At 40.7% G+C, this 12,200-nt stretch overlaps 1 protein-coding gene across 2 annotated transcripts in view; it reads left to right on the top strand.

Moving 5' to 3' along the window:
* The first annotated feature begins 7,064 nt into the window (after positions 1-7,064).
* WDR49 (WD repeat domain 49) overlaps positions 7,065-12,200 on the top strand; it is a 161,194-nt gene continuing 156,058 nt past the window's right edge. For both annotated transcript variants that reach the window (XM_041731884.1, XM_041731885.1), the window contains exon 1: positions 7,065-7,631. In XM_041731884.1, coding sequence (XP_041587818.1) covers positions 7,467-7,631 — 165 coding nt within the window. In that variant the 5' untranslated portion in view covers positions 7,065-7,466. The remainder of the gene's footprint in view (positions 7,632-12,200) is intronic.

Raw genomic sequence — 12,200 nt, forward strand, 5'->3', positions numbered from 1 at the left:
GACTGTATTTTTAACGCTTGTCTTTAAAGGACCTCATGTTTTTCAGACATTGGCAAAAATTAATCTCGAAAATTACAAAATCAAAGTATGTTGAGTAAATTAAGATCCATTTTCGCTGACAGCCTTTGGTCTAGGCAATGATTGCAAAACTCCATCTGCATTTTGTAAGATGACTTCTCTGGGAGTACACTCGCAACAACTTGATTTAGGAGTGTACTTCCGATATTAATAAGACTATTGCTGCTCCTGCCATGGAGAAATAGAGCCCCCTGGCCTTTAGGGCTCTTCATCAGAGCACTGTGTTTGGGAGCACTGTGTTCTTTGGGAATATTTACTTAGGCAGTGTTCTCTCTCGGGATCCCAGCTTTCCATCTTTTAAAGTACAGTTTGCTCAGAACTTTGATTTTTTAAAAATAAGTTTTGAATTCCTTTTTATTGCTTTTTTTTCCCTCCTCTCCCCTAGACAGAATGTCTTAAACAAAGGTGAAATGGCAGCATTTTTCACAGTAGTATGGATTTTTTTAGGGTTTTGGTGGTGGTGTGATCAGTGGAGGATTGGCCCAGGGGAAAAAAAAACATACAAAATAGATAAAATGAGATGTTAAATGCCAAATTCTTCCCTTTTTCTTTGAGCTCCTTTTTAGTAGATATTCACTTAATAAATATTTATTTGGTGCTTACTACGTGCCAAGCAAGCTAGCTGTGCTAGGTGCTCAGTAAGTATATTATAATGATTATATTTACATTTTATATTAGTTTAATAATAATAAGCATGGGAACAGCATACGTTTCTATACATAAGCTGTCTGTCTTGTATTTCCATATCTCATCTGAACCTCAAAGCAAGGGTTGGAAATGGGCATGTAGGAATCGTCTCCACTGAGGACTGTAGGAACTGAAGCCCAAAGAAGATACATGTCCAGAGTTAACACGGATCTGGGCAGGGACTGCATGAAAATCCAGGTTGCCTGACCCTGACCCTGGAGCCCTCATCTTCTTGTATTTTATCCCTTCCAGAGATATTTTTATCTCCACATTTTACCTCTGCCACCCCAGTGTGTGATCAGTGCTCACCCCAGCACTGTGGCTGCCCAGGGTCCTCCCTCATGAGGCTCCCAGTGTCACACTCTTACGTGTCTCCTCTCTCAATCTCTGTTTCTGTCTCCCTTGTACATGTTCACGTATATGTTTTTGTGTCCGTATATGTTGTATATGTGCATGTAGTATCTTCCCTGAGGCTCAGCCACTCGGAGAATTCATATTGAATTCAAATCCACTTAACTTCTAGAAAGAAGTGTTTAATGCTTTATAAATAAAACATCTCATTCTGGGGCTCTGGGCACTCACTCTAAGAAGGTCACATTATGACACACAGTTGTGACCCTACTTTGGTTATGGGAAAAAGCTATTTCTGTTATTATTAAAAATAGAATCAGACAGGCGCCAAACAGACCAGGTCTTCTTAGAGAAAACTTTGATAGTTGCCATTAGCAATCCTAAGGCAGAAAATATTTTTTCAAAGTGATACCCTCCCCCCCACACACACCACACGCACACATACTAATTGCATTTAATAACTAATCTTGAAAAAAAATCGACAGGTCATTGTTCTCTCTGGGATGAATTTAGGTGTAAGAACTTCCTAGAAGCAATGAAAATGATCATAGAATCTCAGCTTCAATATAAAATATCATAATGTGGGTAATTTTGCTTCATTCCCTTTTACAGTTACGGTTGTAGTCCCCCCTGTGAACTCCTTCCTACCTGGTCTCCCTGAGTTTGCAGGGAATTTGCCTTCCTCTGACTGTGTACTTACTATTAATGGTAATTCATGTGCATAATGTTTTTATAATTTATATACAACTTTGACCATATTATCTCATTTTAACCTTAAAACAATTCTGAGATAAGCAATATTGCTGTCTTTGTTTTGGGTCATTACTCAGTTTGCCCAGGGGCAGAGGGCCTGAAAGTGAGAGGACCAAGCCGCGACCCTAATATTCTGACTCCAAACTCTAAACTACTTAGAGTTCATTACTTAGTGTGCGCTTTCTCTTTCCTCACTTTTTACACATCTCAGCTCCCAAGCTGGATTCCAATTTACCCTGGTGTTTATCAGATCGCTCTGTGCAGGGTTTTACACCATGGAGTACATAGAAGGATCTCGGTTTTCAATTCTTTTGCTATTTCTTTGTTGGGTGATCTTAGAGAAGTTATTTAATCATCTAGAGATGCAGCCTCAGCTTCTTCATCTATAAGATAGTGACCATAATAGTGACCACATCATGGGATATCAAAGTAAATTAAATGAAGTCATTGGTGTAAAGTCTTAGCAGAGACCGTCTCGTGGTGTTATTATATTTATGCAATTTACACATCATGTGAGGTTAGGCAAGATACTTAATCTTGTCTGGTTCTGTCATCACTAAACAACAACAAAAAAAATTGGGAAAATACTAAGTATCGTGCAGGGATATCATGAGGTTAAAATAAAATACCATTTGTGAAAGTGCCTAACAGTCTTTGGAACTCAATAATTTTTCATTTTCAACCTACCTGCTTTCTGTCTTTCTTCAAGGAGAAAAATCAATAAATGTTTACTGGATTTCCAGTCACTCCTTTCATGCAATGATTTTATGACTACGTTTTAGTGGCTCTATATGTGGATGCAAGTGTTCGATCTCAAGGTGACTTTGACAGACTGTTCCAGAGCTCCTAGTAGAATCAACTTCAGTGTCCTCTCAGAGAGGTAACGTAAAGGAATTTGGTAACTTAACTCTGGTAATTCAGAGTAATTGCCCAGAAAGCAGCTCCCTAGTGAAAGCCCCGCTGACACCCAGCCCACATGTACTGTGGACATGGACATGGAATTCCAAGGAGCAGGATTTGTTAAGGCAAAGAGGTGCTCCAAAGTGATGAACAGTCCGGCACATCCATCTGAATGTGCATAAAAAGATTGAACCTGAGGATAGTTTGTTTTTTTTTTTTTAAGATTTTATTTATTTATTCATGACAGGCAGAGATGCAAGCAGAGGCAGGCTCCATGCAGGAAGCCTGACGTGGGACTCGATCCCAGGTCTCCAGGATCAGGCCTGGAGCCAAAAGCGGTGCTAAACCACTGGGCCACCAGGGCTGCCCTGAACCTGAGGATATTCTTAAGCAGTGATTTCCATATCCAGCTCAGTGGATCCTATGTGTCTACTGACACAAGAAAACCACAGTGGTAGGAGGCGCTTTTCAAATGGTAGAAATACTCACCAATAATTAGAATTTTCTTAATTTTACCTTCCACTTCCACGTATTTTTAAAATTTGGCTGCCACTGCTTTGCACAGACCGGATCGTAAACTTACAATACGCAACTTTTTGCAGAATTATGTATTTAGTTATTTTAGGATATCATTATTTTGCAGTGTTCAAGTACTTGGGACAGTCTGAGAAGTGCTGTTACAAAAAATACAGTTTTGTTACTTTGGACACTGTTCAGCAGGTCAGAAAGGCAAACGTGTTGCCTAAAACTCAACTGAGGATCTGCTTTCTCAACAAGTAGGATTAATTTAAGATGGACATTTAGCATTATTTGTGTCTCTGAGGGTTGATGGGTGTGTCTCATTCATCATCGCTTTCCTGGTGCCTAGAGGATCAGTGTCTGGGCCTCATAGGGTCTCCACGCATTTCCACCCTACGTAGAAATTGTGTGTATAAAAAATGCTTTGTTTCTACAGTGCCTCTGTGGTTTATTCTAGGTGTTTTAAAGATACAGTCGTAAGTTGGTTTCCCTCATTCATTTTATTTTTCATTCAATTCTGCTGTGTTTCTGATTCAATGCCTCCTACTCCCAGGACCCTTCCCCCAACACTCAAAGCTATTGGTGAAGTTCACTTTCTTTTCAACCCATTTTACGAATGAGCACACATGACTCTGGCTTATGCAGAGCTCTGTGCTGGCAACGTAGGTCTAGAGCATTAGTGAGGTATTATCCTTGTTCTCAGAGAGTTAATGTGGTAGGAGACAGAGATACACAGGCCACTAATTGCACCGCAAGGCAGAAAGAAAAAGTGCTGTGCTTAAAGTATAAACAAAATGCTGTGGTTGCAGAGTGGAAGGAGTAATTAATTCAGACTGGGAGGATCAGGAACAAGGAAGGAAAGAAGCTAATATTTATTGAGGCTTAAAAGTTGCCAAAGCCAAGCCTAGCGCTTTCCCGCAGGCTCTGGCAGGAGGTGGGGCTTAAACTGAGCTGTGGGGTGTGTGGCCACTGGGGCCATGTTGGGAAGGACGAGCTCAGGAGGCAAGGACACCAGGGGACCACACCTTTCTGCTGTCCCCAAGGAACAGGAATTGGGGCATCCTTGACTCAGGAGGGTTAGGTGGAAAACTGGGTTGGTAAGGGAAAGCTGGTTCCTGTGACAGTGAGGAGTGAAGGGAGGATTGTAGGCAAAGATGAAGCATGTTGGTGAGAATAGGCTTTTGTGTGAGGGGAGAGCAAAGAAAGGGGGGGGGGTGTTGGAGGAAAGAGGAGGCCCACATGTATGCTGGTGGGTATAAATGATGGGCTGGGCCAGGGGGTTATGATAAGGACATCAGTGGGGAGGATGGTTCAGTCCCAAGGTTCCAAAGGAAGGACGAGCCTGGGGGTGCATCAGCTTGCTCTGCCCTCTTCTGTGAGTGAGCGCCCCACTGTGCTGGTGAGTGCTGGTGGCTCCCTGCAGGGGACGGAGGCAAGGGTCCCCTGGCTTTCAGCCTTCTCCCCTGATGAACCATCCACTCCTGGAGACCACAGACTGTCTCCTCACTGCACATTGCCCCATGCATGGCGATTTTCACACAACCATAATTGATTTATGGCAAGCCAAGAAGGGACATTTCAGCAGAGTCAAGAGGCTAGTTTGGGATTTTACGGTGCCGTGGAAGTTTAACCTGAAAATCAACCACCCAGTTACAAAGAAGGTGAAAGCCATTTAAGACTGTACGATCAAGAATGATTTCCAACACCGTGATTTTACATAAAGAAAACTGTGTCAATTGATTAACTCCTGCAGTAATTTATTAGTTGCTCATTATACTTTCCTGTTTTGACTAATGAAAACGTTTAGAGCTGCATCTTTATGGAAGCTAAGTAGGCCAGGCATTTTGACTGTCTTAGAATAATTAGAGAATTTTGCATCGTTAGCCTGTGGGATACCTACCTCACCCGGCACAGCTTCAGAAAATGGTTTTTCTATTTCCTCAGCCTTCCCTCATTAGTGTCTCCTCCTGAACGAAGGCCAACTCTCCAGAGTATCACTATAAAATATTTTATAAACATTTATGGGACTGATCCAGCTGATTCTAAGCTAGTATTAATTTTCCAACTAGGATGGCACAAAGACCTATTTTGTCTCTATGTGAGATGACTTAGGGGATATTATAAAAATCCTAATATAAAATGAGGGCTAAAAAACGTTTTCCTGACTTACCTGGAGGTCTAAACAGTGGAGGCAAATTTGCAGTAAACATGCCCCCCTTTGCCCCTCTGTGCCTGTGATACGTGTCTGTAATCTATAATGCCTCTCTTGTCCTATGACTTCAGAATCCTTCTCAACCCAGCACTGTAAACTGCAAGAGGTTGGGATTGGTATGAAAAATGATCTAGCCAGGTAATTGCTCCCACAAGCCTATAAACCCCTCAGGCGCAGGCACCAGGTCCAATTCAGGACGTGACATACAGTAGGTTCTTAATAAGTGGTGTTTGGAATGAACGATGGGCAGAGAGATGGATACATTAAATGGATGCATGGATGAATGACATTTTTTTTTTCTTTTTTCTTTTTTTTTTTTTGCTAAACTGGTCCAGGAATGCCTGGAGGATGCTTCCTTCCCTGTGTTCTAGGGAACGTACTGTGTATCACCCTGGGCCTTGTGAACAGCAGCTGAAACAGCTGAAAGAGACCTTAGAAAATACCAAGCGACAACTTCTCAGTTTTACAAAGATGAACGTAAGGTGCAGAGAGAGCATCCACCTCTGGTGCGCTCTCCGAAGCTAGGGAGCCACCACCACCCCCATTCCATACCTTATTAACTCCATGGCTTCTGGCATTTTCTTTGCCTCTTCATCTATGAAATGAAGACAGTGATCTTGTCTGCTTTTCAGGGTTACTGTAAACCTAAACAAGAAAAAGAATGCAGTGTGCTTAGTGAGGTGCCTAACACCTGGTAAATAAAATAATAAATAAAATAAAATAAAATGTTAACTTTTCTTTTTTTTCCTCCCTCAGTATTAGCCCAGCCAGCGATAGTACAGTAAGTGGTTTTATTACAAAGTTTATCACGTTATGTTGTGGTTTTCCCCCTTATAGTCAATGAATTGGACAACACCCCCGTTTTAGATACATAGAAACTAAGACAAAGAGAAGGTAAGGAACAGATTTTTATTCATCAAGAATAAAATGTTTCCTGTGTGGAAAAACATACAAGTCCAGAATGTCATTCTCTTCCCTCTTATTTCATAATATAAACACTTCATAGAAAATACTTTTATAATACTTGCCTTTAAACAATATAAGAATGAAGTTGAATTAAAAATGAGTGAGCTGAATTGTCCTTTTAAAAAAACCCCAACAGGGGATCCCTGGGTGGCGCAGCGGTTTGGCGCCTGCCTTTGGCCCAGGGCGCAATCCTGGAGACCCGGGATCGAATCCCACATCAGGCTCCCGGTGCATGGAGCCTGCTTCTCCCTCTGCCTGTGTCTCTGCCTCTCTCTTTCTCTCTGTATGACTATCATAAATAAATAAAATTAAAAAAAAAAAAAACCCAACATTCACATCACATATTCAGAACTTCAGGTCAGTAATTAGGGGTTGGTGGGGGGGAGGAGGGCAGGGTGGTGGCGAAGAAGAAGGAAAAGTTTTCTGTTGGCTTGACTTTGGTTGCCAGGAAACACATAAAGGCAGCAGGAACAGATGAAAACAAAAACTCCACACTGCTGGGAAGGTGGCCTTCGGAGGCAAGCACTTCACCGGGACAGGAGCCTTCAGCTGTGTCACACAAGAAAATGGAGCTTAAAACCCCAACAAGTTAATAGAAGCAAGGTTAGCCAAAGAGATTTTGGAGAAGTTGCTTTTTTAAATGCATTTAAAATGAGACTTAGAAGCTGTGTTCTCTGTCAGTTGGTATAAACATGGGGGAAGCCTTGGGCATTTTTAATCAAGCCAGATTAAGCAGACTATAAGGAGGGGTGTTTGAAAAGGATTTGACTGTAGATTTTGAAAGTAAACCATGGCATCAAAGAAGAGTGGGGGTCGAGAGCTTTTATGCCTTTTACCTCTTGGCTTCAACATTTTGCTTCCTCATAGTCTGCCTTGAAACGTGTTTTCCTTTTGGAATTCTGTTGTGAAGTTGGGTTTCTTTCCAAAGGCACCTGTTGAAGGGTTAAAAAAAAGAAAAAAGCGTAGAAGTAGTTGAAGGCAGCTGAAAAGAGGTGAAGCCATGATGAGTTACCAGAATGCACCTGACTTGAATACGGGGCCACAGCCTGGGCCGAAGAGCCCCAGGAGAACAGGAGGTGCCACCACAGACCAAGACTGCTGCCCGCCTCTGCTTGAACACCAGCTCGGTGTGGGTGACTTTCTCAAAATTCAGAGTGCCTTTGAGGTAAGCCTTAATCTTCTTTGCTGGAGACTTTGAATTGTTCATGAAGACTAGGATGAAAGAGGTTTCTCCCTTAAAATTATATATTCCATGACTAAAACAGGGAATTGAAAAGAATCGTCCAGGCTTGGATTTGACAGCAGAGTAACTTTATCCTTCCTTTCTGTGGGCTAAATAATATTATTTAGTTTGCGACTGCTGTTGTTGAATATCACTGCCATCAAGGAAGGATTAATTCTTGGACATGGTTTTTCTTAGAGAGCACCACAGTCTTGGAAAACCAGAAGTTGTGGTCATGAGTGGGAATAACAGATCTCTAAGGTGACTCCCAGCACAACTGTCCTTGCATGGAGCATGCAAGTAGAACTCTGGAAATGCCAATTGGCAGTTTGCAAACATCCTCCCCTGCTTCACTCCAAGTGACACAGCTCCCTTTCAAAGCCAATTTTGGCAATTCATTGTCCCAAGATCCGGTGCAAGGGATCCAGTCTCCAACTTTTTTGGTTAAATGTTGGGGCAATGCCCATCAAAATGAAATGAAAAGTTTTCATTTTAATTCTGCATATACAACAGGCCTTAGGAATTTTAACTATACATGAATAACTACCTTCCATCTTAATTAATTTGGAATTCTGCAGCTATGCATAGTAAACAGCATACATCAAAATGACTTTTAGTTTCTCATGCGAATTGGAAGAAGTGTTCTTTCGTGCTGCGGAATTTAGGTAGACATGAGCCTCCATTCTTCCTACTTCATTATGTTTGCTAAAATATGTTCTTAGGATTTCAGAAGATCCGCTGAGGGTGCTTGGGAGTATCCACTTTAATTTGAAACAGACATACGATATTTTGGAATCCCACTTTGAAATTAATAAAGCATGATTAAATGGAACCATTATATTGGCCTGTAATTGGCATAAATTTTCATCTTTAGCTCTCTCTGCCGAAAAGCATTGCTAACTACTGAAAAAATCTGCCCATATCCTGTTTTGCATAACAGGTTAGGTTCTACCTGTAAAGATAAATTAATGTCCCACTTGTATTAATCATTTCTTTATAATATAATCATATCTAGTAGCAAAGGCATGCTCTGGCCTACACTTTTCTTATTTTAATTGTCATGTAACTATTTATCCGACCCCTGTTTGTCTGCAGAATTTCAGTGCTGCTCATGTCCAATGCCCCAAATGAATTTGGCGTAGTTTGATAGACACAGCAAACATTCTGACAGCTTGAGAACATTCAGAGAAACGTAACTGCAGACGATGACAGCTTTGACTCTGGAATGAACAGAAATGTGGTGGTTTGTTCTGCTAAGAACACAAAGAATCTGAATTCTAGGGTCTGTTAGGACAGTTGACATTATGAAGTTGGTATGTTAGAAAGTGAAACTGCTACAGAAGGTGGGGGTGGGTGTTCTCTTCAAGCCGCTCATCGGCCTGGAGGAAACCCAATGAAACAGGATAATCAATCTCCAGAGTTGTTTTCGTTGATGTTGTTGTTTCTACTTTTGCTTTAAATGTTTCAAAGACTGGATCACTGATTTTGAAATGACCAGTTGGAATAGCCGGTTCTGCTGAGGGAGAATAGATTGCAATTCAGAGCTTGCATGAACATAGAAAATCTAATGACGGTTTTTAAAAAAAGAAGTTGAGGTTTGCAGCCATACTTTTCAGAGGAAAATGAAGTCTCTCCATTTTTAACAGACTCAACAGACACCAAATGGAATAATCTGATGGCAAATGTGCGACCAGGACTAAACATTAGGCCCTTGAGACAATATGAATTCCAAGCACAGCATGGAGACCTAGAGAAGAATGATGCATGAGCTGGTTTCAGTGGAGTTTAGTCCATCTGTCATGAGCGTTAGGCCCTCAGGCCACAGGTGTAACAGGAAAAATTGCCCTCAGCTGCTGTCCTGCAACATGGAATTGAAAGGCAGTGATTTGTACTTCAATCACTAAAGACATGCTCTTGGAAATGCCAAGATTCTGGCACTAGATCCCTTTATCTCTTATCTTTTTGGTATAAATCTTAGTAGTAACATTTAAGAATAAAGCATGTAATGCTTACATTTATTGTGGGATAGTATAAATGACTTGGAATCACTGTTTAAACTCTAGGAAACCTCTCTGGTCTTTTCAGATTAAGTTTCAGATTAAAAATTATCTGTGCATTGTATAGATTCTGTTCACTCTCGAGATAGGTTTGTTCTGAGAACTTCTTTGAACATTTTCCTTGGACTTCTTGCTGGGATTTTTGCTCTGCCTTTCTCAATGTCTTTGTCTTTCCTATTTTGAGCATAAACAGCTCACCTTTTGCGTATGGTTCAGATTTCTATTTAAGCTAAAGATTCAGTAGGGCTTGGGCAAATGGCAGCATGGAGTAATAGGGTAGGGCCAACCCCTGGCTCTGGGCCCAATGTTGGCCAGAATAGACATTTCAGGAGATGATACACAGACACAATTGTGGTTGGAAGTATGTCAGGACCCAACCCAGTGAGTCCAGAAAGTGTAGGCAAACTACACTCCCATCAGGGCATCCAGGACCAAAGAAACAAAGTTGTGGCATGCAAAGGCCAACAATGGAGAGCTCAAGGAAAGAAATACTCAGAAACCTACATAGCCAGACTCTCAGAAGAAACTCAGTATATAACAGGTCTCAATAGAGCTTTTCCAGAACTCCATTTCCCTTGCTTGGGCCATAATTTCCACTTATTGGCATTCCTATAAAATCATCAAACCACAGCTATCCTTCTTTACATAATAGCTAGTTTTTGAAGTTGCTAAGAAAATGTAAAATACGGTTGACATCAAAATAATATGAATGTCCAAAGACCATGTCATTTCTCTAAGCATTGCAAGTGCAAACAGGAAAGTTTGAGTAACAACCATTTTACAAGTCTATGAATAAGTTTCAATGCCTTCAGGTTGATATATGGCTTTTTGGACACCATCACTTGAAAGAAAATGAAATCCACAAGTTACTTTTCTAGTACTTTTATCCAGGTAATTTCTTTGTTCCAAAGATAAGGATCAACTTAAAACAAGATGTAAAAAAGTAAAAAATAAAGATGAGGATCAAGACGTTAATTAAAAACTTTTTAATGCTAATGAAATATGAAGTAGGAGATGGAGAAATGATGCCTTTGTATCCTTCTAAGTGAATTTGTCTTTGTAACTCATTGCTTCCACTTCCTAGCACAACTAAAAGGAATGCAAAAGCATAGTTGTGTTATTCAAAGTTTAATTTCTTTTAGGAACTGTAGGAGTTGGAATCAAGAGACTGTTAGAGGCCATGTGGTTTAACCTCTACTTACTGAATATATAATATCTATGTTAACTGAGCACTTATTCTTCCAAGTATTTTCCAGATACTATCTTATTGACTCCTCACTACAACCTTATTATCCCCACTTTAGAAATAAAGGAAACTGAAGCCCAAAGAGCTTGAATGACTTGCACAATTTTTCTGGAACAATTATCTATTTTCATTATATGACTTCTCTTTGCTTGAGCGGTCCACCCACCTCTATCTTCCTCATAACTGAACTAAAACTCTTCCTGGAAATCAGGGGAGGTAAAAATGATGAATAAAAATGTATTATCTTTCAAGTATTGTAAGATTTTATGAAGCACTTTTGTGCTTGGTATCATGTTATTTGATCCTTTCACCAGCCTGGAATGTAACCATTTTTACTTCCCATTTACACACAAGGAGAATGAAACTCAAAAATACTTAGTTGAATTACTCCATAGGACAGAGCCAGGACCCAGGGACAGATTGTCAACTTCCCAGCCCATTGTATGGCTCAGGTCCTGCTGGCCACAAGGCAACCTCCCTTTGGGATGTTGCTTTAAGGAGTGGGAATCCAATAGGAGAAGGACTTCATTAACAAAACAAGCATGTTAAATTGATAGCACACAGACGCTCTGCCCTGGCAACTTGGAATTAATGTGCAATCAGCAAATAATCAACAGCTCCTACAATAAAATCAATGCAGAGAAAAGGTGGAAGAAAAAAAAGGAAAAGATAAGAATAATCTATTGCTTTATCATCTTTTCCTTTCTCAAGGCATCTCAATGGAGGCTTATGAGAAGGTAAACAGGTAGAGCTTAATCTATAACACTATTATATGGTACCCTATGCATTTAACAGCCTCAGTCAATTCATAGCCTGCTAAACAAAGGCAGCAGGTCAGAGCATGTCTCACTCCAACTCTATTAGTGGAATCAAAAAACCTATTTTTGATGGCAAGAGAAAATCAGCAGAGCTCTGCGGGTCCCCCTCTCCTCTCCCCCAGCACTGAGGTGATAGCACAAAGCAAATCCAATACCACTGCTGCTGGCACAATTGGAAATGAAGGAGATTCTTTGGAGATGTCTGAGTTGCATTCACGGTCGAGGTCAGCAAACTATGTCATCACCAAAACACAAGCAAGGGAAGTTTTGTGTCAACATACATGAAAGACTGGTCTTCTTGAACACTGTTGACTTTGTGCTGAATTTTATGACAGGTTCTCTAACAGCTTCACGCCCTTTCCAATTTCTCTGTGTGCTTTTGGAGCAGGTG

Source organism: Vulpes lagopus, chromosome 17 (assembly GCF_018345385.1).
Source record: "Vulpes lagopus strain Blue_001 chromosome 17, ASM1834538v1, whole genome shotgun sequence".
NCBI lineage: Eukaryota > Metazoa > Chordata > Mammalia > Carnivora > Canidae > Vulpes > Vulpes lagopus.